General features: G+C 37.7%; 1 protein-coding gene across 3 annotated transcripts in view; it reads left to right on the plus strand.

Annotated features, from left to right (window-relative positions):
* Positions 1-25169, plus strand: part of RNF115 (ring finger protein 115) — a 65725-nt gene that overhangs the window by 18470 nt on the left and 22086 nt on the right. The window contains exons 2-5 of one of the 3 annotated variants that reach the window (XM_060300317.1): positions 1671-1729; positions 2598-2649; positions 5623-5665; positions 13787-13998. In XM_060300317.1, coding sequence (XP_060156300.1) covers positions 1720-1729; positions 2598-2649; positions 5623-5665; positions 13787-13998 — 317 coding nt within the window. In that variant the 5' untranslated portion in view covers positions 1671-1719. The remainder of the gene's footprint in view (positions 1-1670; positions 1730-2597; positions 2650-5622; positions 5666-13786; positions 13999-25169) is intronic. The other 2 variants (XM_030869264.3, XM_070044844.1) reach the window with 2 other exon arrangements.

Genomic DNA, 25169 nt, shown 5'->3' on the forward strand with positions numbered 1-25169 from the left:
GAATCTGGAATTCAGAAGAGTGGCCTGGGTTAGAGAGAGACATTTGGGAGTTGTTCCACATATGGGATATTTATTTTTTTATTTTTAATTTTTTTCATACAGGGTATTTTAAAGCAATGGGAATGAGTGAGAGAGGAAGAGAAAAGAAAGAGGAGGGCCTGGTACTGGGATGGTGACAAATCACATTTTGTAATTGATATTTTTTTCTTTTTAACTTTAGAATAGATTTAGGGTTAGCCTTCTAAAGTCAATCTCACTTCCTTTCAGATAAACTTTCTTAGTGGGAGAGAAAGGAATGTAGTTACTGCTGCCTGGGAGGGTGGGGGATGAAGGAGTAGAGGGAGGGGCTCAGGGATTCATATCGTCTCCAGATTATTTCATTTCTGGAGTAGTTCACAGTATGCCCATTATGAGTGTTTCTCGTCTTTCATGTGTATAGAGGAGAGAAAAGGTTGAGAGATTTCTAATCCACAGGGTAAAGTTCATGGTAATGTGAAGTTTTCCACAGTCTGGTTCCAGCCTGCCTATTCATACTCATCATACCATTCCCCTCCAGCCTCCATGCATGCTGTATTCTGTTGTTACAGTTTTTAACCCATAATTTCCTTTTTTATTGAGCAAACAGAGTACTGCTTTAAGTCTCTGTTTCAGATAAAGCCTTCCCTGATTCCATCAGGCAGACTTCGATATTTGTTTATATTCCCAGTGTGCACTGATTAAAGAAAGTCTTTTATTAAATTTTACTGTTTCTTGCATTGACTGTCTCCTCACCAAACTAATCTCCTTGACAGAAGGGATTGGTCTTTTTTCTTTATATCTCTTTTAAGAAAGCATTTGAATATTTGAGTTACCATTCTGACTGTCTTTGTTTGAGTAGGCAAATACAGCTTACATTTCCTTCTGATAAGACAAACTTTCAGGTTTAGAAAATATAGAGAGCAAGAAAATAGTTGAAAATGTCTTTCCCAGATCTATTTTAATAGGTAGTTAAAATATACTTTTTTAAAACTATGGTAAGGCAGTCTCTAAATTATATTCTTTCTTATCAGCCCCAAAGCTTGATATTTAAAAGAAATATTTACTTATTTAAAAGAAAGATTCATGGTAGTTAAGGAAATAGAAGCTGATCTAATGGGATTGTTCTGGTTATTTAAATGATCATTTCTATAGAATACCTGAGAACATTGTTTTATTTGGAACCACTGATAATCAAAAAGCAGATCAGAAATATTGTAAAACTTCACTGTAAATTCCTAGTCTACAAATTGATTTATTCTGTGATTCAGTTTATGTCTCCTGTATGTACATAGTAAAAAAAATACAGCAGTTTCTGTACCCATGAATATTATAATCTTCTACTGCTCTGATATACGTAGTGGAACTTTTTCAGTAGATTTGAATAGAAAATTAGATAATGAATTCATTCCAGTTTAAAAAAAATAAAAAACTTTGACATTCTTCTTTTAGTTCTCAGTGGGAACTGCTTGTGAAGCCATTCTGTAGACATCTCATGGAATTCTTTATTTGCCAGAGTATAACAGAAAAAACTGTCCTGGGCGTCAGCAAGTGCATACTACATTTCACAGCATCAGCTTGTGTACTGCATATTATTCTGAAACTATATGCTTAGTTTTCTGATGCACTTTTATTTGTCTTCCTTTCTTTTATAGGAATATATTTGTCCCAGATGTGAATCAGGGTTTATTGAAGAAATGACAGATGATTCCAGGTATTGTACAAGCTCATGAATAAATCAGGCATTCTGTTATCAAAATTATTTTTCTCAGCATCAACTGAATGAATAGAAGGGAATTTGTTTTATAACATACTCTATTGAGAGAGAGAGAAGAAAAGTGGCAGAGCGAAGGGGAAGAAAAATGGGAAAATTTGGAAAATGATGTGATAGTGGGTGTGATGAGACTACTGTGGCATTCCTTGGAAACCTCTGTATCCATATCATAGTAAATCTGGTAAGTTTTCATATATTTTCTAAGAGTTTGGGGATCTCTTGGATTATTGGTTGGTTTTTAGTGACCACTCTGTGGCCTGAAGGTAAATTTCTGTTATACCTCTTTGGTGGGCTGGTGAGTGACTTCTGACAAAGATATCTAGTAAGATAAACAGGCTGTTCTAGCCAGGGAAACTGAGTTGTTATTCTTGCGGAAGCCTTGGGTCCCTTGTCCTTATTAGGATTATTGCGGTCAAACTTATGCCATCTTGCCACTGTAATATCAGTTTGCTGGTAATGCTTGATATTGGCTCTTGTTGCTTTTACTAATGGTATAAAACCTATAAAAAGGGGACATTATTTCTGAAAGTGACAGTGTTAAGTATTCCTTCTTGGTCAATATGATTAAAACTATGAAAGCTTAACAAAAAGTAGAATAGTGTTGATAGGAGGGCCTTTTTGGGGTAAATGTAATAACACATTTGTTCTTTTTTGGCTATCTGGTTAAACATTGGTTGGACAACTGAAGAAATACTGACTGGGTAAAAAGAATCTGTAATCTGAAGCTTCTTTTAATCTTGGGATTAAAGATTTTGGGGCAGTAAGAAATAATGGCAGTAAATAATTCCTTTACTGTTGCTGTTGGCAGAATATAAAGTTGAAGGTCCCTTCCACAACCAGGAAAAACTACACATTTTACAGTATGTACAATTAGTTTAACTTTATTAATGATCAGTGATTATATATGTGTAAATGAACTGGAGCTTCTAAGGCAATATATGGCATGGGATCTAGTTTGGTACAAACACTTAAGTGTTGATATAATAATCTTGGTTTTAAATAACACAATACCAGTTCTAAATCTATAAAGATTAGCTTGATAGCAAAATTAGCAATTTTGTGTGGATGGCATGCTAACTTGGGATATCTTTTTATTTGTGCTATTATAATTGCATCTAATACTTATTTCAAGCAGGTATGCTCTGCATGCATTGAATGAAGAGCATATTGGTTGTTGGGGGGCGATTTTTTCAAAGTTTTTAAATACTAATCCTGCTTTCTTTAGCCCTGTATACAAAGTATGGTTATAAATGAGGTTTGTGAGTAACTGCAGGATGAATCTTTTCTAGCGGGGAACTATGAATTCTATGGCTCCTGCTCTCATTTGACTTAATTCTTTTCTTTGTGCCTTTGTAAGTCAAAGGTTGTCCTGTACAGGTGCTATTGGTACCAGATACTCAAATGCAAAGATTATGGCTTTTGAAATATCAGTGTTTTAAATAGTTGAAGAAATCTTTGTCTTAGAATCAGTCTTAGAGGTAGCATGGTATTCCCTTCTATAAAGTTCATAAACATTTGCTTATTTGAATACTTAGCAATTACAGTAGTAAGTAGTGGATGGTAAAAATTAATGAGAGCAAGTCCTTATGTAAATACTGGATAATGGGTTCCATTTGCTATTAGACATTTCAGCTAGAGGGGCATCTTGTAAGTTTTCTTAAGCTTTGTAACATTTCTCAGAATGTTGTGGTTGTTATTATCCCTTCTCTATGATTAGCCTTATCATTCTTAAAATGCAAAGGAATTTTAAGGAAAGGGAATGCTGAGGGAGTTTCAGGGGGAGAAGAAGCCCAAAAGATAGAGTTGATAGCTTTAATTACCAAAGATGTTTGAATTCTTGAAACTATATGGTAAAGTCAGGAAAGAGCCCTGGAAGCCTATCTAGGCTTGCGTAATAAAATGGATACAGAGTGGTAGTTCAATTATTTATTTAGCATAGATGTACTGGTACTTTTGGGCTTGTTCTACATTTGAAGTGTTTTTTACAAAAGATGTTTTAACTTCTGAAGCAAATACAGTTGTTAAGTGGTTTCTAATTAGAGAATAAGGCCTGAGAATGATGACGTAGAGAATGGCATTAGCTTCGTTTTTTCACTTTTGGTTCCAGACTAACTGGAGTGTGTTTGTTTCTTCAATGAGCTGAGTGCAGTGCCTGGATTGGTATTGTAATTCTGAAAATGAAAGTTATTTATAATAGTTTGTGGACTTTATTTCATTGAGGTGAGTGTGTGCATGCTTGTGTGCTAGTGTGTGTACTTTGGTGCACATGTGTGTGTCTCTTGAAGTAAAAGTGATATCCAGCAGTTCTTGTGATACTTTCCATCCTGTTTCCGCCAAAGTGTGTTAGCCAGTTTCCTCTCTTCTTTGCAGATTTCGTGGGGACAGTGGGATCAAATATTTTTCCCCAGTCTTTGGGAATAGGTTTATACATGTGATATTAATTCAACAACTTTTACTTTCCAGTCATCAATATAGGATATGGTAAAGCAGGGTTTTCACAAGTGGTGAGTGCTCTGTATAATGGCTGATACATAATAAACACATATATTTGTGGTATTAATAAAATACAGCCTTTACCCTCTGAATTTATGTTTATGAAAGGAGGGGAACAAGTAGAAATGGATGAGGAAAATTCTAGATATTTTATTTTTTATTTTTTTTGCGGTATGTGGGCCTCTCACTGCTGTGGCCTCTCCCATTGTGGAGCACAGGCTCCGGTCACGCAGGCTCAGCGGCCACGGCTCACGGTCCCAGTTGCTCCGCGGCCTGTGGGATCTTCCCGGACCGGGGCACAAATCCGTGTCCCCTGCATCAGCAGGCGGACTCTCAACCACTGTGCCACCAGGGAAGCCCTAGATATTTATAATAAAAGGTTGAATTTAGAATCAAAGTCAGTGCAGAGGGGTGTGGAGGAGTCTTGTTTGGTTGGTGAGTTTAGAAAAGACTTAATGGAGGATGGGCCCTGAAGGGTGAGTAGGATAATCATAGAATAGGATAAGCTATCAGAAGAAGAAAAAATATTTATTGAGCCCTTTTGTAAGGTGCTAAATATAGTACCAGACCCCTTGCATTACTACATTTAATCATTCCCAATAGTTTCAAATGTTGTTTTCATCTGGTGGTTAAATGGTTTTTTAATGAAATATTATTTTGAGAATCTTGTTTTATTTCTTAGCTTCTGAGAATAGATGTTTTTCTTCCTTTGCTCAGATTTGAGCTGCATTGCTGGCTGTGGATCCTTCTTCCTTCTCTGTGATAGTCTCTCTCCCCAATTTTTTAAAAAATTTATTTATCTTATTGATTTTTGGCTGGTTGGGTCTTCGTTGCTGTGTGCGGGCTTTCTGTAGTTGCAGCGAGCGGCGGCTACTCTTCGTTGTGGTGTGCAGGCTTCTCATTGCAGTGTCTTCTCTTGTTGCGGAGCATAGGCTCTAGGCGCGCAGGCTTCAGTAGTTGTGGCTTGCGGGCTCTAGAGTGCCGGCTCAGTAGTTGTGGCGCATGGGCTTAGTTGCTCTGCGGCATGTGGGATCTTCCTGGACCAGGGCTCGAACCTGTGTCCCCTGCATTGGCAGGCAGATTTTTAACCACTGCACCACCAGGGAAGCCCTCTCCCCAATTTTTCATTTGGCTTACCCTTGATTTTGTAGTTTGTTATAATATTTTTCATAGATTAATCCACATGCCAGTTCTTCATAATTTCCTTTGAGGGTGTCATGTTGGGATGAGTTATTTTTCCTTATTGGGATTTGCTCTCATTGTACCATTCTATATTTAGCTTCCAGGAGGGAAGCTTGTTCCTGGGAATAGAATCACTACTCATTGCTTTTTCTCTTCAGTTTTTTAGGTGGTGGCAGCAGCACATCAACACATTTTGCAGAGGTAAGTTTTCCGTTGGCTGTATGGATTCTTTAGATAGTGGGTGGGTGTTAAAACCATGACAGATTTTCACTTCCCAGTGCAGCAAAACATCAGAATGTATAAGAAAAATATGGGCAAGAGTAGTCTTAGAAAGATTTGTGTTCAATAGTTGGGGCTTTGGCATGTTACTTTTAGTAAACCTTTGATTAGGAGAGAGCTGTGCTATATTTGAAACCTGGTGGTGTTTTCAGTTCTGGTTTCTGCTTCTATATTGTGTATATGGTGTGAGAATAAAAAGCTTGTATTGTTTTTTAAATAACAGTGTTGCAGACTCTTAATGGTCTGACAGTCAAGTAAAGAACAGGCCAGGATGAGTTGTAATTGAAGTCACAATGAGGCACAGTCTATGATTTTACACAGAGGTACTGGTTTCTAGAGATTACCTTTAATGATTGTGGTAGTTTGTAATTGGAATTTCAGGGCTAGATTAAGGATAAGATACTTGCTTGCCTTCCAGGTCTCAAGATGGGACCTACAATTAATTTCCAGTTCTTTATATAATGCAGCATCCGTATTTTTTGGGGAAAATAATCTTAACTAGGATTTGAAAATAAGACATTAATCTGTATCCTTGAATACCATTTTAAATTAAACGCAGTAATTTTCTTTTTCATTTAATCCATTGACTTAAAATCTGGTGTTTTTGGACCATTTTAACCATTTTTAAGTGTACAATTTAAGTGTACAATTTTAAGTGGCATTAAGTACTCTTTGTTTATTAGCATTTAGAGACTGTTACCTCACAAGGGACAGACCAGCTCTGCCTACAAAAAACACTGGTTTGCTTTTGCTCCTATTGCCGCACAGCTTGGTTAGCTCTAGAAAGCTAACAGATGCTAAAAGAAAAAAAAACCCCTTAAATCCCATAATCAGAATTTCTTTGTGTTTCAGGATCACATTAGCCTTTTTTGGAGATAGTTCAAGTACCTGAAGAACTAGCAAAACTTTTTGGTAGTTATTTGTGTATAAATTAAAACTGTATTTGCTGTGTATTTGAAAACTGGTATTCAATAAGAAACCTATAAAACCCTAAGCTTCTCTCCTTTATCCTCTGAAAATCATCTTAAGACCTGTAGCTCCCAGGTTTTTAAAAAAATTTTTTTGGACTTGCTGCTCAGCTTGCTGGATCTTAGTTCCTCAACCAGGGATTGAACCTGGGCCCTGGCAGTGAAAGCGCCAAGTCCTAACCACTGGACCGCCAGGGAATTCCCAGCTCCCCAGATTTCTCCGTTGTTAGATTTATAGTCAAGAAACTTAATGAAATGTTTGGGTAACAGTCCTGTTTTATTAAGGTATTTTCTTTTACTTATGGTCTGTGGTACTTTTTTTTTTTTTTTTTTGCCATATGCAGGCCTCTCCCTGTTGTGGCCTCTCCCGTTGCGGAGCACAGGCTTCGGACGCGCAGGCTCAGCGGCCATGGCTCACAGGCCCAGCCGCTCCGCGGCATGTGGGATCTTCCCAGACTGGGGCACGAACCCGAGTCCCCTGCATCGGCAGGCGGACTCTCAACCACCGCGCCACCAGGGAAGCCCCTGTGGTACTTCTTAATATCCAGCATTCAGCTTTTTGCTTAACTCTGAACTGCCTTGGTACATGGGTTGATTAGTGTGATTCAAGACAGATTATGTCTTTGAACTCCCACTTTCTCATTTTGGTGGATGGAAAAATATTACTTAAAATTGATTCTGCTAACCAGGCCTGGAAGCCTTTCCGGTTTTAGTAATTTTTTTCCTTGTGTATGCTATTCCTGATTACACAGATTTTCACTTACTGGTTATGCATATGCATCAGAAGAGACTTCATCTGATTTTCCTTAAGTGTTAGTTCTCTTTTAGGAGATGGAAATACATTGGTCTGTCAGTTTTATAGATATGACTCACCAGGAGGAGATGCATTCAGAAGAAAAATAAATATATATAGTCAGTTTCCTAACTTCAGTAATGCTAAATCTGACACTGACTGCATAAGTTATCCTTCAGGTGTTGAAGTAATTTTGCTTAGTCATAGCCTGTGACTTCATGTTCTTAAGGGTTTGTAGCAAGGGCATGATTATGCCCAGTTTTCCCTTGTCATCATGCCTGAATATTTCAGTTTTCTCCTTTTTAAACGATATTTTGCACTTAAAAAATAGAAAAAAAAAGTATTTTCTTTTAATACTGTAGAAGTTGTCAGGGATTTAAAAAAATCATCTAAGAAGTATATGTTTAGTGCACTTCCAGCACTCTGCTAGAAGTAGGAGCAAGAAGCAAATGTTATGGTTGCCTTGCCAGCAAGGAACTTATAATTTATTTGGGGAACAAGTGCAAACATATGAAACAGATATGAAAACAAGTGTGTACAGAGAGTATAATAAACTTATGGGGATGTAACAAGTACAGTAGAAGGGAGAGATTAGGTGGGCTGCAGTCTTTGGGAAGACTAAGATCTTTAGGAAAGAGGTCAAATGACATAGTGATATGCACGGATCCAGACTGCCTGAGTTTAAACCCTGGGTCTACTGCTTACTGACTAGGTAACCTGGGCAGAATTACTTAGAATTTCTCTGTGCCTCTGTGTTCTCCTTTATAAGTTGGGGAAAATAATAATACCTACCTCAGAGGGTTGTCATGAGGATTAGGTGAGTTGATACATGCCAGGTGTGTGGGCCAGTGTGCCTGCCATATAGTGAGCGCTTAATAAATTTTAGCCATTATTAAGACTTCATGGAGAAGGTAAAACTCCTTCATGGAGAAGGTAAAACAAGGCTTCAAGTACTAGAGCCTTAAAGGGTATGTGGAATTTAGATAAGCAAAGAGGTGAGAAATGCTATCTCAAGATAGTATTCATAGGCCATAAGGTCTTATACCCATGTCCCTGGAGGAAAAACTTAGAAAGAAAATTATGTGTGGAGAGGGCTTCCCTGGTGGCACAGTGGTTAAGAATCCGCCTGCCAATGCAGGGGACATGGGTTCGAGCCCTGGTCCAGGAAGATCCCACATGCCGCAGAGCAACTAAGCCCGTGCGCTACAACTACCGAGCCTGTGCTCTAGAGCCCGTGAGCCACAACTACTGAGTCCGTGTGCCACAACTACTGAAGCCCGCGCGCCTATAGCCCGTGGTCTGTAACAAGAGAAGCCACCGCAATAAGAAGCCCACGCACCGCAACGAAGAGTAGCTCCCACTCACCGCAACTAGAAAAAGTCCATGCGCAGCAATGAAGACCCAGTGCAGCCAAAAATCAGTCAATCAATCAATCAGTCAGTCAATAAAAAGAAAATTATGTGTGGAAACGAAAGCTATTTTTCTTTTCTATATTTCAGTTGGTAATTTCAGCAAAGGCTTATGCTCAATTTTGCTCTGTTTTTCTTCAGCCAGAGTTGCTTGTACAATGAAAAGGTTATTTTCTTAATTAGCATTTACTAATAGCTGAATTCTTAAAATACTAGATATATCAGAAGAGGCTTAGTCCAAGCAAAATTTCTCATATAATTGGTATTGATTTTTTTTTCTGAATTGGGTCTGGGGTGGGGGAGATAGGGAGGGTGTATGAGGATGGAGGAGTGTTGCCAGTTAAATGGGAACTATGAGTGATGTGTGAGGGTCAGTGGAGAGTGAATTTAGAAATGTTGCTAGCAGTTTGTATAGAGAGAGGACATAGCTATACTGAGGTTCCTGTTGATAACCTGGGGAATGGAGCCCATGGCTATCTGAGGGGTTTCATTGACTACTTGAAAGCTTCTGACCATGACCTGGTGCCAGTGAGACATCTGATCGGAAGGTCTCAACTTACCTTAGTTTTATCACTTCAGTGCAAGAGCGGCTGTAGCTGCTGCCTCAGATTAGCAGAAAATAAGATAGATGGCTTTCTAGAAAAAGAACTCCCAGGTGTGCAAGAAGGCAGGGTACTCTGAGCAGTCTGATTTATATTTATTTAAATAAAGTTTGTTTTGCTACATATGCAACATTACAATGGGCAATAGAAAAGGTATTAAAAAGCATCTGGAGTCCCGCTCTACTAAGCCCCCTTTCTCCATACATTTCCTTTCAGGTTTTGTCTTGAGGCATAGATACTGAAAAATATTGTAACAACATTAAGAAGATTTTTTAAAAATGAAAAATCTTCCATATTCTCATTACCTTATTTTTACTTTATTTGTTTGTTTATTTTTAATACTTTCCATTTCTCACATTCATGCTTCATAACTTTTCAGATATAATCATAGGATATACTGTATTGTATTTCTGATTTTTAAAATTTACTTAGGATTATGTCATAAATCTTTTTTCTTGTCTCTTCATAGTTATAAGAATTATATATTTTATGACTTCGTATTATTTCATGCCTGTGCTATATTAAACTGTTATCCTGTGTTAAAACCTGTCTGGTTATATGTGATGGTTGATAATTGATCATACCTCTTCCCTCCATCTGAGCGTCCAGAACATACTGAGAAATAAAACATAGACGCCAGGCAGATGGAAATAAAGATTTAGTTTTTATTCAGCCAAATGGAGAGCACAGTTGATCTGTGGCCAAATGAACATCCTAAGTCTGCACAGGATGACCCACTTGAGAATTAGAGGCTGCTGAGCAGGCACAAATACTCAGAACCACTTCTTTTGCATTTATGCAACCTCCTTATAAATGAACTCCATCCATTGGAGAAATGCGAATTAGCAGAACTTTTGCTAATTAGCAAAAACTTTTGCCACTCACCAATCAGATGCATCACTCCTCTGGTAGGGAAGAGTAATGACGAATGAATGAAGAGGTCAGAGGTGAACATGAAAGCTCTGATTCCTCCCTCCTCCCCTTTGGGTTTAGTAATTTAAGTCTATAGTTAGCAGGGGATTGGGACTAGCACCTCTGGTAGTTAGGGGAGGAGATCAGTAGGCTTTGAGGGCAGTTTTACTTCCACCTTCATGAAGGCTCTCTCCATTACCAGCTCATGCTCTTTTGTGTGTGCTCCTGGGACCTGTGGAGAAAGCTCTGAAATAATCAAGAACAACATAAAGTTAAATTAAATTGAACTACAATAAATAAAAGTGTTGATATTCTACTGTTTTTGACCTACAAAGATGGTAATTTTAAATGATTAAACCTAGTGAAAAGAAGTTAAAGATTTCAAACCTTTAACTTTCCTTTACCAAGTAAATCATCCTTTACCTGTTTGCTGTTCTCCCAGTCTCAGCCAGAGGGCTTGTACTCAAATGCCAGGTAGAGTTTGGGTTCTTTGAGCAGCTGCAGCCTGGATGGGATCTTAAAGGTTGAATTAACTCAACCAAATCTTTCATCTGTCTCACTTTTTAGTATGAAGGGTTAAAATAGCTCATTTCACAGTGCTGCCTACTTCACATCCAGTCCATTTGGAAATATCAAGTAAAACTCCTGAGCTCTTCAACAGTTGTTCAAAGAATAACTATGTTTATGTCATTCGTGACTAAGTTCACACCAGTAATACTGTTGCTAAGCAAAGACCATAACATAAACTCAGTGGTAGCTGAAGGAAGAAGAGTGAAACAGAAAACAGTCTTGGTGTCAGCCTTGCCAGTTTTTTGTTCAGTGACTGCCAGTTGACCAGAGTCCATAGCCTCTAAATTTAAACTCATTTGGGAAAAGTTGCCTTTCAAGAGATTGTTTATGGCAGAGTGTTTACATTTTGGGGGGTGGGTGGGCATTGGACATCGTATTTTTTTCTTTGTGAATGACATTTGAATACTCTATTTTTATAAAATTTAGGAATTTGCCATAGTCACCCATAGCCTTTTATAAAAAAATTTATTTATTTAATTTATTTTTGGCTGCGTTGGGTCTTCGTTGCTGTGCGTGGGCTTTCTCTAGTGGCTGCGAGCGGAGGCTACTCTTGGTGGCAGTGCGCGGGCTTCTCATTGCTGTGGCTTCTCTTGTTGCGGAGCATGGGCTCTAGGTGTGTGCGGGCTTCAGTAGTTGTGGCACGTGGGCTCAGTAGTTGTGGCTCGCGGGCTCTAGTGCGTAGGCTCAGTAGTTGTGGCACAGGGGCTTAGTTGCTTTGCAGCCTGAGGGATCTTCCTGGACCAGGTCTTGAACCCGGGTCCCCTGCATTGGCAGGCGGATTCTCAACCACCATGCCACCAGGGAAACCCCTCACCCATAGTCTTGAGATTTGTTCTGAGAGTCCTTTCTTTCCCAGCCAGCATATTATAAACCTCTTAATTTCCTTTTATTTTTGAGCCTTATATTCCAGGCATCCGTGAGCTGATTTGAGGATGAGCACTGTTTTTATTTTTCTTTCAATATCCACTGCTCCTGGTAGTCATTCTAGTGCTTCTTATTCTTTTTAAAAAACTATTCTAATTTTCCTTAATTTATTGAACAAATAAATTTATTTTCTAGAGACCCAACGTAGCCAAAAATAAAATGAATAAATAAATAAATTTATTTAAAAAAAAAACTTGTATCCAGGCTATGTAGAGACCTTTTAAAATGGAATAATGAGAAAACAACCCAGTTTCAGAAAATGGCAAAAGATTTGAACAATCTACTTCACCAAAGAAGATATACAGATGGCAAAAAAAAAAAATGCTCAACATCATTAGTCATTAGCGAATTGCAAATTAAAACCACAATGAGGGGATTCTTTGGTGGTCCAGTGGTTAGGACTCTGCTTCCACTGCAGAGGGCATGGGTTCAGTCCCTGGTTGGGGAACTAATATCCCACATGCCGCGTGGCATGGCCAAAAAATAAAAACCACCAAAATGAATACCACTATACCACTTACAGCATCGTTAAAATTTAAGACTGACAATATTAACTTTTGGTGAGGCTATGGAGCAACTGAAATTGAATGTAAAAATGGTACAACCACTTTAGAAAACAGGCTAGCTGTTTTTTAAAAAAGATAAAAATACATCAGCCATATGATTCAGCCATTCCACTCCTCTAAGATATGTACATAATTGTTCATAGCAACTATTTGTAATAATAAAAAATTAGAAACAACCCAAATGCCTGTCAACAGGTGGATGGATAAACAGATAAATAAAATTTAAATTATTTCAGACGTAATTTGTTTTTTTTTCCATTTACTCTTTGTTTAGTGATTCCTTGGCCAAACCCAACAAACACTCCCCCCACCAAGACCCTTTTAGTAAAAAGTGTGTACAATAGAATGGTCTTATCAGGCATTCTTACACTGCTTTGTCACAGCTTTGCCACAGCTTTCTGATGAACCTTCTGTAAGTTAAGTATTTTATAGACATGTGTCTTCACTTTGTGGTGATGCTGCCTTTTTTTTTACAAGTGTATAAATACATCCATTTTGTTTAATCTTTATTCTGTGGTGGAAATGTGGATGTCATTGTTACAAAACACAAGGTTGTAGTGTTGATCTAGATGGTTGACTATGCTTAGGACAGAAGTTCATGATCACCTTTGGCTCAAGTTTTTATTTTTAGTATGGGAAACTGGTCAGAGGCATGTGGATCTGAGCTCAGTGTTAAGGTCCAGACATTGGCTTGTTTCTTTTTTTGTTTTTAAATTAATTAATTTATTTTTGGCAGCGTTGGGTCTTCATTGCTGCGTTGCGGGCTTTATCTAGTTGCGGTGAGCGGCAGCTACTCTTTGTTGCAGTGCGCGGGCTTCTCATTGCAGTGGCTTCTCTTGTTGCGCAGCACGGGCTCTAGGCACACGGGCTTCAGTAGTTGCAGCACGCAGGCTCAGTAGTTGTGGCTCGCGGGCTCTAGAGTGCAGGCTCAGTAGTTGTGGCTCCTGGGCTTAGTTGCTCCGTGGCATGTGGGATCTTCCCAGAGCAGGGCTCGAACCTGTGTCCCCTGCGTTTGCAGGCGGATTCTTAACCACTGCGCCACCAGGGAAGTCCTGGCTTGTTTCTATATGAAGGAAATAGTTTCTTGGTATATAAATTTTTCCCCCTGTGCATATACTTGAAAGACTTCTCTTTTCTCCTCCATGAAATTGGAGAAGCATACATTTCTTTAATTCGGAACTGCTGAATTTTGAAGTGTTAAAAGTTAATCCTCTCTTTTTTCAGTATTTCTTCTTCCTGTTTCCTCTTTCTCCTTTTCTTAAAACCAGTAACATGTGCTTTATTTCTGGTTTTTACTAGTTCTGGGACCATTTGGACCCCACGATGTTTTTCCAAGATTTTAGACCCTTTCTAAGTAGCAGTCTACTGGACCAAGATAATAGAGCCAATGAGAGGGGTCACCAAACTCACACTGACTTCTGGGGACCAAGTCGGCCGCCACGGCTGTCAGTGACTCAAAGATACAGATCTCGAGGAAGTACTCGTCCTGATAGATCCCCTGCTTTTGAAAGGTGAGTGCAAAGTTGTTATTTAAGTTCTTTTAAAGGGTAGTTTCAATGAAGGACATATTGACATAATCTAATCTTTATAAGGTTTTCATACTTATTACCTTTGTAGACAAGATGGGGATATATATACAGAATGAAAATGAAGCTAAATTGAGTGTCTATACTCAACTAGTATAATTTACTGATGATAAACTGACGGATGATAAAACTAATGATATAGGTCTCTGGTTAATATTTTTATTAATATTTCAGATTAATATATCAGTGATATGTTTGTCAAAACTTCAGAAGATACTGAAAGGGATAGCAGATATATTGGATGACATTAGGATTCAAAAAGACCTCAATAGATTAGGGCAATGCACTTAATATGAAATTTAATAATGATATAGTCTTCTGCAAAACATTCATGCAACAAATATTTATTGAGTGTCTTTTATGCTGGGACACTTGTACTGGATACTGGGGATATAATGGTAAGCAAAACAGATGGTGCTACTTGATCTCATGGATCCCTTTTAGTAGGAATAATAAACACTGATTTTTCTAAGTGTTTGCTGTATGCATAGGATTGTGCTTCATGCTTTTTCTCTTATCTCATTTAATCCATATAAAATGGTAGGTATTGTTGCTATTCTCATTTTATATAAGAATAAACTAAGACTCAGAGAAGTAAGGTAACTTGGATCAATGGTGAATCTAGGACTTGAACCCAGGGATATATGCATCTTGTGCTGCACTGAGATAGCAGCTGCTAGCCACATGCGGTTATATCAATTTAAATTAATTAAAAGTTCAAAAGACTCAAAATTCCTCAGTCACACTCACCACTTTTCAAGTGCTCAGTAGCCACAGATATCGAGTAGACACCATATTTCACAGCACAGGTTATAAACATTTCCATCATCTCAGAAAGTCCTATTGGACACTGCTGTTCTAGAGTCTACACTCCCCTCCCCTCCACACACCTAGATTTTACTATTAATATTTTACTATACTTACGTTGTCACATATCTATCCATTGATTTGTCCATTAGTTCGTCTTATATTTTGTAAATTTCAAAGTTAGTTGCAGACAGTCTTTCTTAGGACAATTATAGGCTATGGGAAGTCTGATTTAATGGGATTGTCTAGGACAAAAGCCAATGATATCTTAGACTTTTAATAACTTATGGTGCTCAGGGGTAAATCCATCATTTCCTGTGCCAGTTAAACTGTATCTGTATTACTTTCCCTTTACTACCTGGCTTGGACCCTGTTGTTGAACTCCTCAACTACAGTTCATCTAAACTTTTACATCCTGTGCTTTTTCTCCCACCCGCTAAACTGCCAGTCAGTGCTGTGGTCCACTTTTCCATGCTCCTTTACTTGGCGATGGATAAGTACTGCTGGAGGAAAATCATATAAATGTGCCCACTGGTGCCCCTGCAGCTGGTAAAGGGCATTTAATCTCCATTAAACTGTCAGTGCTTTTAATTTGCATTTCCCTCTGCAAATATTTTGAACGATCACTACATTTCAGTCTCTGAATTTCCTATCTAGTAGATGATTCTCAGCAGCTTATTTGTATTCTTCATTATAAAAATTAGGACTTTAGGCATGAACTCCCCAAATCCCTGTGCCCAATTTCTTTGACATCAGTATTTATTTTTCCTTCCAGTCTCCTCAGATGAGGTATCCTTTCTTTTTTTCAAAGCAACTCCATCAGCCCATGTACCTATTTCTTTTGGGATTTTGTTTCATTCATTTTCTTCTCCCTGTTCTCTTTTCCCCCTTTACTGCTCCCTGCCCCGTCCCCTTATACCCCTCCCTCCTCCTTTAGCTCTGTGGTTTTCAATTTTGGCTATACATTAGTGTCACTGAGGATATTTTTTAGAATACAGATACCTGGGCCATACCCCCAGGGATTCTGATTTAATTATTCTGGGTGAGGTCCAAGCATTTGTAATTTTTAAAAGCTCCTTCGGTTATTCTGATTGTAGCCAGCGTTGAGAACCACTGCTTTAGTTACTGCCTAATCTTATTTCCTTCCCCTTTGAATAAGATTTCTTAAGGGGAGCCTATGTTTATTTTATGTACTTTCTCATCTCTTATTATGCTTCTGCTCCTATAGTCTGGCCCTTTTTTCACTAAAATCCCTGGTGACCTTCTATTCTGGTTACATACCCAGTGGATACTTTAAAATTTTTATCGCATGGGTCCAATTCACTGAATTCAACATTTTTGGTCTTTTTCTTCCCTCTAGAAATTCTCTACTTCTGTGACTTCCATGATAGTATATTTTCTTGACTTACCTATTTTCTGACTTCTCCTTCTTGTGGATAGTATTTCTGTATATTTGTTTTCCTAAGGTGTTTCCTTCATTTTGGTTTTCTTCTTACCCTTCAACAAGGTTTCTTAACTTTGGGACTGTTGACATTTTGGCTGGATAATTTTGTTCTGTAGGGCTCTCCTGTATGTTGTAGGATGTTTAGGAGCATCCCTGGCCTCTACCTACTACATGCAGTAACCAACCCCCCCTCCCCCAAAGTTATGACAACCCAAAATGTCTCCAGATATTGCCAGATGTTCCCCTGGGGGAGCAAAATTGTCTCTGGTTGAGAATACTGCTCTGTAAGCGTTTTCTGGCCATTATTAGGTTCTCTCACAGTTCTAATAATTACCTGTATACAAACACTCCCAAATCTATATTTCTTTTTGACTTTTCTCCCTAATTTAAGATTTGAATGTATAACCTCTTGTTAGACATTTCTATTTGGATGTTCCATAGGTACTACAAACTCACAAAAATGGAAACCAAACTCTTTTCTTCCAGACCTGATCCTTTTTCTTTATTTCTGATTTTGATTGGAAGTACCACTCTCTACCTAGGCATTAATCTAGAATCTTTTCTTTGTCTCATCCAGCTCATATACACATCCAATCAAACATTAAGTCTTTCTGATTTTTTTTCCTATTTCTCAACTCCCATTTTGTCCAGCCATTTTCCCCCTGGTTCATATCTACATCTTTTCTTGTTTGCCTGCACTATTGCATTAGCCTCCCTCAAAGCTTTATCATTCTTAAATTTACTCCCATATTACCCTTGCAGGATTATGTGCCTCAGTGTTCAGATCCGTATCACTTCCTGCCTTAAAATCCGTTGTCATGGGGTCTATAACTTCATATACAAGGCCCTCTTTATGGAGGTTTTGAACCCTCCCGACTTCTGTAGCCTTGTTTCTGGTCACTTCTTGCTTTTTTTTTATTCTACCAATATGAAACTTGTAGTTTTCTACATATGCCATACTGTTTCATGCTTCTATATGTTTTCTTAATCTGTTTTCTCTGGCAGAAGTACCTCTACTGCTTTTTTAACCCAATTAATCAGTCCTTCACTGAATTTAGGAAGCCTCCCATGACCCCCAGGACTGTATCAAACGCTCTTCTTTTGTGCTTCCCCAAAGCACCTTATGCATTCTTCTATTCATACTTCTAACTACACAAATTGAAGTTATTTTAATACTAGGTAGCATTCATGAAGAATACATACTGTGCCAGGCTTGACATTCATTAGCCCATTTAATGTTCCCAGTAACCCTATGAGGTAGGTATTATTGAGGAAGATTGAGATTCTGCCTTAGTAGAGCCTCTGTTAGTTATCTATTATTGCATAACAAGTTACTCTAAAACTTGGTGACTTAAAACAGTAATAATCATGTATTCTCTCTCACCGTTTCTTTGGGTCAGTAGTTTGGATAGGGTATGGGGAAATAGTTTGTCTTTGCTGTATGATGTCTGGGACCACAGCTAGAAGACTTAAAGCTGAAGACTTGACTGGAATTTGCAGGCTTATTTGCTTACATGTCTGGTGGTTAATGCTTGCTCGTGGCTGGGGGTCTAGTTCGTGCTGCCAGCTGGAAAACCCACACATGACCTTCCTTAGTTTGAAGAGTCAAGACAAGTTTTTTGTTTTTTGGGGTTTTTGCAAGATGTCCATTAATTTGGATTTGTCTGGTTGTTTCTTCATTCAGATTAAATATCTGAGCAAGAATACAAAATAAATGATGTATCCTTCTCGGTGTATCACAACAGAGGGTGCACATGATGTCAGCTTGACCCATCATGGGTGATGTTAAGTTTGACCATTTGGTTAAGGCAGTGCCTGCCAAATTTTTCTTATAAAGGTGCCCTTTCTCTTTTGTAATTAATATATAATCTGAGGTGATACTTGGAGATTGAGTAAATATCTGGTTCTCTAATAGCTTTTTACCTAATGATATTAGACTCCATTGATGATTCTTGCCTGAATTATTACTATAATGGCTATACAATAATGATTTTCTATTTCTTTGATTCTTTCTACAGCTATTAGACAATCTGTTGTTAAAAAAAAAAGTTTTTCTCTCTCCCTGCCCTACCTTATCTGTCTACTTATTTTAGCCCAGACTCATGCATTTTGTTTTGATCATTATTCATTTTGATGATCAGATAATCTCAGTTTGGCCAGAGAAATTGGATCTAAGCATTTTAGGTAGCAGCCCTTGTTCACAGCCCTTAAATTAATAAGAGAGTTGGGACATCTAAGTAAAGTGATCATCCCGTGTTTCTCTGATTATTAGCTGATAATTTCTTGCCAGTTGGACAAATGGAGCTTCTGCTGCGTTTCCTTTAATGGAAATAAAATCTTTCAAGAAGATTTTTTTTTTAGTTGTCAAATAAGAACAGGGAGATTTACCCTAATTTGTCAGTTCTACCGTTTGAATGCTTAAAAACAATATGAATGCGGTTAGGCAGCCATATGTCCTGTCTGCAATCTACTAGAGACGTAGGTGACTAGCATTTACCAAATGCCTAGGATTTTTTAGGCACTAGGCTGTATACACTCTTCTCACAGAGCCGTTGAGCTGGGCCACGTACAGTTAAAGAAGACAGGGGTCAAATTTTAAAACGTTTTGCTCAAAAATTCCTTGCCAGACTAATAAAATATCAATGTGAAGATAATAGCTTGAATCAGTTCTCCTTGGTTGCTTTGCCTTTTTATACCATGGGAAATTGTGGTCTGTTCTGCTACTACATTGTCTCTTTAACTGATAGTAAGAGTGGGAGAAAGACATGAGCTTCCTTTTCTCACATGTCCTTTACTGATAATCATATTACCTTAGTAACATGCAAGCAACAAATAACCTGATTTAATGATGGCTCAAACAAGCTTTTTTTTTTCTTACACATAACAAGTCTGTAGGTAGGTCACAGCAAATTAGTTCAGTGTGTCAACCGTGTTAGGGTTGGATCTCTGTGATTCTCTTGGTCTTTCCCTCATGCTTACTGCCTTAGGACTTCAGGCAGGAAGAAAGGGGAAAGGGATAGCACCAGTTTATTTGTCCCATATTTTGAAGGAAAGGAAAATCTTTTTCACTGCTCCACTTCCACCTCTTCACTTCCTGCCTGGAAAATTCTATCCCCTGGGCACTTTGTCACATGCTCCCCACACTCAGCTGTAAAGAAAGCTAGGAGAGCATGGATTTAGCTTTTCTGTCCTTTGTAGTAGGAGGTGGCAAGGGAGAAGGCTGTTGAGAATGGATTGGGGTCAGCCTGTCAGTGTCTGCTAATTAGCTATTTTATTAGCTACTTCAGCTAATAGAATAAGTGGCATGTTATTTCATTATTTTATATTAAACGATGTTATAGCAATCTTCTGAAGATTTTAATCCTATTGCTTGTAAAATATATTAACCATGGGCACCCCTCCCTGACCCCTTTTTTGTGGATGTCATGAACTCAGTGATTTTGGCTCTAAATCAGTGTTTTCTGCGTTTTAGTCATTTAAGTACTGTATTGATGAATTTTTTCCTCTCTGTCATCATCATTATTATTATTTAATGTTTTCTTTAAATGGACCTACGTTTTTTTTTTTACCTGTGTTACCAAACTCAGGTTCAGCTGCTTGCCTTTCAAAAGCCAGTACTTGAGAGACCAGTGTTGGTAGGAAGGGAAAGGTTGCTTTATTTAGGAGGCTGGCAACCTGGGGAGAAGGCAGACTTGTGTTCAAAGGTCAACTCCCGTGCTTCTGATCAGGGGGCAAGAGCTTTGAAAGGGGAGTTTCAGGGGTGTATAGGTTGAGGGAGGGGCCTATGTGCAGAACAGCACAGTCAGCTCCAACAGTCATCTTGAAGTTGGTCATGTGGTGATCTGATCAGCATCATCTTGATTGTTTTAAGTACAGTTAATCTTCAGTTCCAGGGTTGGTTTATTCCCATTTCCTTGAGGCCAGTTCTCAGAATTGTTAAGATGGAGCAGCTTATGTCATGGCTACAGTCTGGTCATCATGTAGTTAACTTCTTCCACCTGGTATGGGTTTCAGTATCTGCAAAACAGCTCAAAAGCTATGGCTCAGAATATTATCTGTAGCCCTTGAAGAGGAACTAAAGGTCCTTGAGTTTGTTTAACGACTAAACTATTGTTTGGTTTTGTTTGACTGCTTTCCTTTGCTTCTGTATTTTCCCATTTCTCTGATTAATTTTATTCTAAAGTTTTTCTAGAGACAAGAGACAGGCAGAGGACATGGTGGGGTCTGTCCCAGGAAGGCCCCATAGGGTCCTTCTGTTACACTTATTTAGATGTGCTGTGAAAAGAAACTTCACAGTATTATCTGTGTAAACATTATTGACTGTATAGTCATTAGCTGTTTGTTTGGTTTTTTTTTTCCACTTAAGTAGAGACTACTTCCTGCTGTAGGATCAGAAAATGCCAGATATTACATTTTCATTCTAAGTACACACTTAGGAAGAAAATAGCCAACCATTAGAGATGTGTAAAAATGAATTTTGCTGTGTTTATATGGAAAATAAAAAATCCAATTTACGTACCCGTTTATACCTGTTGTAGTTTTTTCTCACTGCTCCACGGGGGTAGGGACAATATCTAATTAGATATCTTCATTATCTAATTTTCTTCACATAGCAGGATATTTTGTCGAACTTTCCATGTCGTTACTTATAGACCTGCCAGATCTGTCGCATTTAAACACATGAATAGAATTCCATCTTATGAATGTATGGTAATTAATTTAGACAATTCCCTAATGAACATTGGAGAGCTTTTAGATTTTCTTTTTTCATCATTATAAACTATAGTGCATTGAACACTTCTCCTTATTTATATATTTTTGTATGTCTATGAGAATCTATCTTTCCGTATTTTTAATTCTTTTTTTCTCTGTACTTCATTTTGGGTATTTTCTATTGACTCACCTTCAGTATCATTAGTCTTATCTTCTGCTGTTTTTGATCTACTGTTAAACCTATCAAAGGAATTCCTTATTTCAGATATGATGATTTTCATTTCTAAAATTTCAATTTGATTGCTGTATGGATTCAGATTCTTTGGTGATATTCTCCATCTTTATTTGAACATACTAGTCATAGTTAATTTAAAGCCCTTTTTTGGTAACTTCAGTATCTGGATCACCTCTGTGTCTATTTTTTTTTTAACATCTTTATTGGAGTATAATTGCTTTACAATAGTGTGTTAGTTTCTGCTTTATAACAAAGTGAATCAGTTATACATATACATATATCCCCATATCTCCTCCCTTTTGCGTCTCCCTCCCACCCTCCCTACCCCACCCCTCTAGGTGGTCACAAAGCACCCAGCTGATCTCCCTGTGCTATGCGGCTGCTTCCCACTAGCTATCTATTTTACATTTGGTAGTGTGTATATGTCCATGCCACTCTCTTCGTCCCAGCTTACCCTTCCCACTCCCCGTGTCCTCAAGTCCATTCTCTACGTCTGCATCTTTATTCCTGTCCTGCCCCTAGGTTCTTCAGAACCTTTTTTTTTTTTTAGATTCCATATATATGTGTTAGCATACTGTATTTGTTTTTCTGTTTCTGACTCACTTCACTCTGTATGACAGACTCTAGGTCCATCCACCTCACTACAAATAACTCAATTTTGTTTCATTTTATGGCTGAGTAATATTCCATTGTATGTATGTGCCGCATCTTCTTTATCCATTCATCTGTCGATAGACACTTAGGTTGCTTCCATGTCCTGGCTATTGTAAATAGAGCTGCAATGAACATTGTGGTACATGACTCTTTTTGAATTATGGTTTTCTCAGGGTATATGCCCAGTAGTGGGATTGCTGGGTCATATGGTAGTTCTATTTTTATTTTTTTAAGGAACCTCCATACTGTTCTCCATAGTGGCTGTATCAATTTACATTCCCACTAACAGTGCAAGAGGCTTCCCTTTTCTCCAGATCCTCTCCAGCATTTATTGTTTGTAGATATTTTGGTGATGGCCATTCTGACTGGTGTGAGGTGATACTTCATTGTAGTTTTGATTTGCAACGAAGAGTAGCCACCGCTCGCCACTCGCTGCAACTAGAGAAAGCCCGCGCACAGCAACGAAGACCCAATGCAGCCATAAATAAATAAATTAATTAATTAATTCAGTATATATTAAAACCAAGTTGGAAATACTTTGTGTAGAATGGAGTTGAGTTTAGGCTCAGTTAATTATAGACAGATGTTCCCCAAGTGAACGTCCAGGCAGGATGTTTAAAAATTATGCATGCTGGAGGACAGTTCCTTTTTGGTCCTGGCTTTCCTCCCATTTCTTTGCAGGGTGACTAGCACTGCTCTTTCCTTGCTACTAAATACGAATGGTACTACCCTATTTACTGTAACTAGCAAAACCATCTCCTTGGATTCCTAAGTTGCTGTGTAGGGACAATATTAAGAACCACGGATGTAAATTAGATGTTCTTAGATGGATCTAGGTGGTCAATCAGTATGTTATCTTCATCTGTCTCTCTCTTTGTTGGCATCATTATTAGATAGCTCTCCTGTGTAAAATGAAAGGTAGCTGATGGTAGTTCCAAGTTTATAAGAACATTAGAGCATTCATCCCAGAGGATATGTGCGTCTATCAACTCCCAGGGAGGATCTCTGGCTTGGCTTGTGTTTTGTGCCCACACGTCTGGTGGTGAGTGTATTATTCTTGTGTATTTTTTGAGTTAAGGGTCTGTCCCCTCTCATTTATTGAATAATCCACCTGATTCGAAATGTTACCTTTGTTATATATAGAGTTTCATATTCATCTCTATCTGGATTCTCTGTTATGGTCTGATCTTTATTTGTGTACTCCTGTGCCTATGTCTTACTGATTTACTTTCTATAATTTTATAGTATGATTTGATAGCTAGTAGTGAAAGTCCACTTCGTTATTGTTCCTTTGCAAAAATTTTTGGATGCTTTTCTTACATTTACTCTTTCAAATGAATTTTAAATGCAATTTGTCAATCTCTGACCTCTCTCCCATCCCATTGGGATTTTGATTGGAAGTTCATATTAATTTGGGGACAGTTGGTACTTTTTATGATATTGAAACTTCTCATCTAGGCCCATGGCTCATATCTCAATTTGTTTGGTTCTTTTTTTATGTTATTCAGTAAAGTTTTATGGTTTCACTTAATTTTAAACTGATTATTAGATAGATTGTTACCCAGCCCCGTGCTACTTAATTGAATTCTCTTATTAGCTCTAATAGTTTTTCATTTTGTTCTCTAAGGTTTCTAGATTAGCAGGTGTATCAGTTGATTGATACAAATATTGCTTGTATTTTTCCCCTATGTTTATGCCTTATTATTTTTTCTTATCTGTTGCATTAACTATATTATCAAAACAAAGTTCTCTAAGTGTAGCCATCTTTATCTTCTTCCTGACTTAAATGAGAGTGAATTAGTGTTTCTTTATTAAGCATATTCACTTTTGGTTCCTAATATGGTTCCTATCACATTAAGAAAGGTTTACTTTATTCCTAATTTATTATGAGCTTTTAATTGAGGATGACTAGTGATTTTATCAAATGACCTTTGCAGTCCTATGAAAATGACCCTTATAGTTTTTCTTCTTTAAACAATTAATGCATTATATTAACTAATTGATTTTATCACGTTGAACCAACAGTTTGAATTCAACAGGCTTCGAATAAAAACTACTTTGTCAAGGAGTGTTAATCTTTTAATACACTATTGGAGTTGATTTCTTCCTAATCTTTTTTAGGATTTTTGCATTGATTCATAAGGGAGCTGGTAATTTTCTTGTGTTATCTTTATCAAGTTTGGGTATCAGGGTTGTATTAGTTTGATAAAATGAACTGGGAAATCTTGCTTTGTTCTTAGGCTTGGGAATAGTTTAAATAAGGAATTATCTATTCCTTAAAGGTTTGGTAAAAGTTACCTGTAATTTCATCTGGACCTAGAATCTTTTGGGGGACCAGATCTGTTACAACCTTTTCAGTTACTTCTAGGGTTAATGGTCTAGGGTGGAATTTCATTTGTTTTTGTATTCCCAGCTTCTAGGTAGTGTCTGTTTTATAGTGGACATTGTATATACTTGTGTTGAATGAATGATTAATTGTAATTATGTTGCTAAGAGGTATGTATGGAACATATGAATTAGTAGTTATAATAGCTAAGAGTTTGTGCCAGGTACTAGTCTAAGTGCTTTTCAGGTATTTATTTAATCTTCACTATAACTCTCTGGAGAAGTTACTGTGAATATCTCCGTTCTACAGTAGAAACTGAGGCACAGAGAGGTTAGGTAAATTGCCTAAGGGTATGAAGCCAGTTAAATATTGGAGCCAGGATATGGCAAAAATGATGATATTTGTATTTGGTGGGATTATGAATGTTTCAAAATAATTGAAAAATTTTAACAGTATCTTATAGTCTTCCCAATTAAAAAAAAAAAGAATTAAGCATTTTCCTAACTTTCTCAGAAATTTTTCTTCCAAGAGACACATACTAGTGTGTCAGTGAGTAGAACTTGGGAAGTTTTAAATTCAGTTTATTTTCTCTTTTCTTTCACGTAAGTGTAAATGGAACACAACACATCTTTGGGGCACATTACTACTCTGCCTGATTAGCAGGTCTACTCAGATTGTTCTGCATGATTGTTATTACTTTGCAGTAGTTGTCATTATAATGTCACCCAGTGTTTTGAAAACACTTTACAATTTTGTATTTTATAGGGTTTTTTTATTGATTAAATCCTGGCTTGGCTTCTTCCTGATAACAGTTTGTCCTGTTGATTTGAGAAGTAGTATAACTTTATCCTGCTCGTCGGGTTCTCAGCTAGTGGTTTCCATGGGCTACATCTCAGCCTTCTGATCATTCCACCCAT

Source organism: Globicephala melas, chromosome 1 (genome assembly GCF_963455315.2).
Source record: "Globicephala melas chromosome 1, mGloMel1.2, whole genome shotgun sequence".
NCBI classification, from domain to species: domain Eukaryota; kingdom Metazoa; phylum Chordata; class Mammalia; order Artiodactyla; family Delphinidae; genus Globicephala; species Globicephala melas.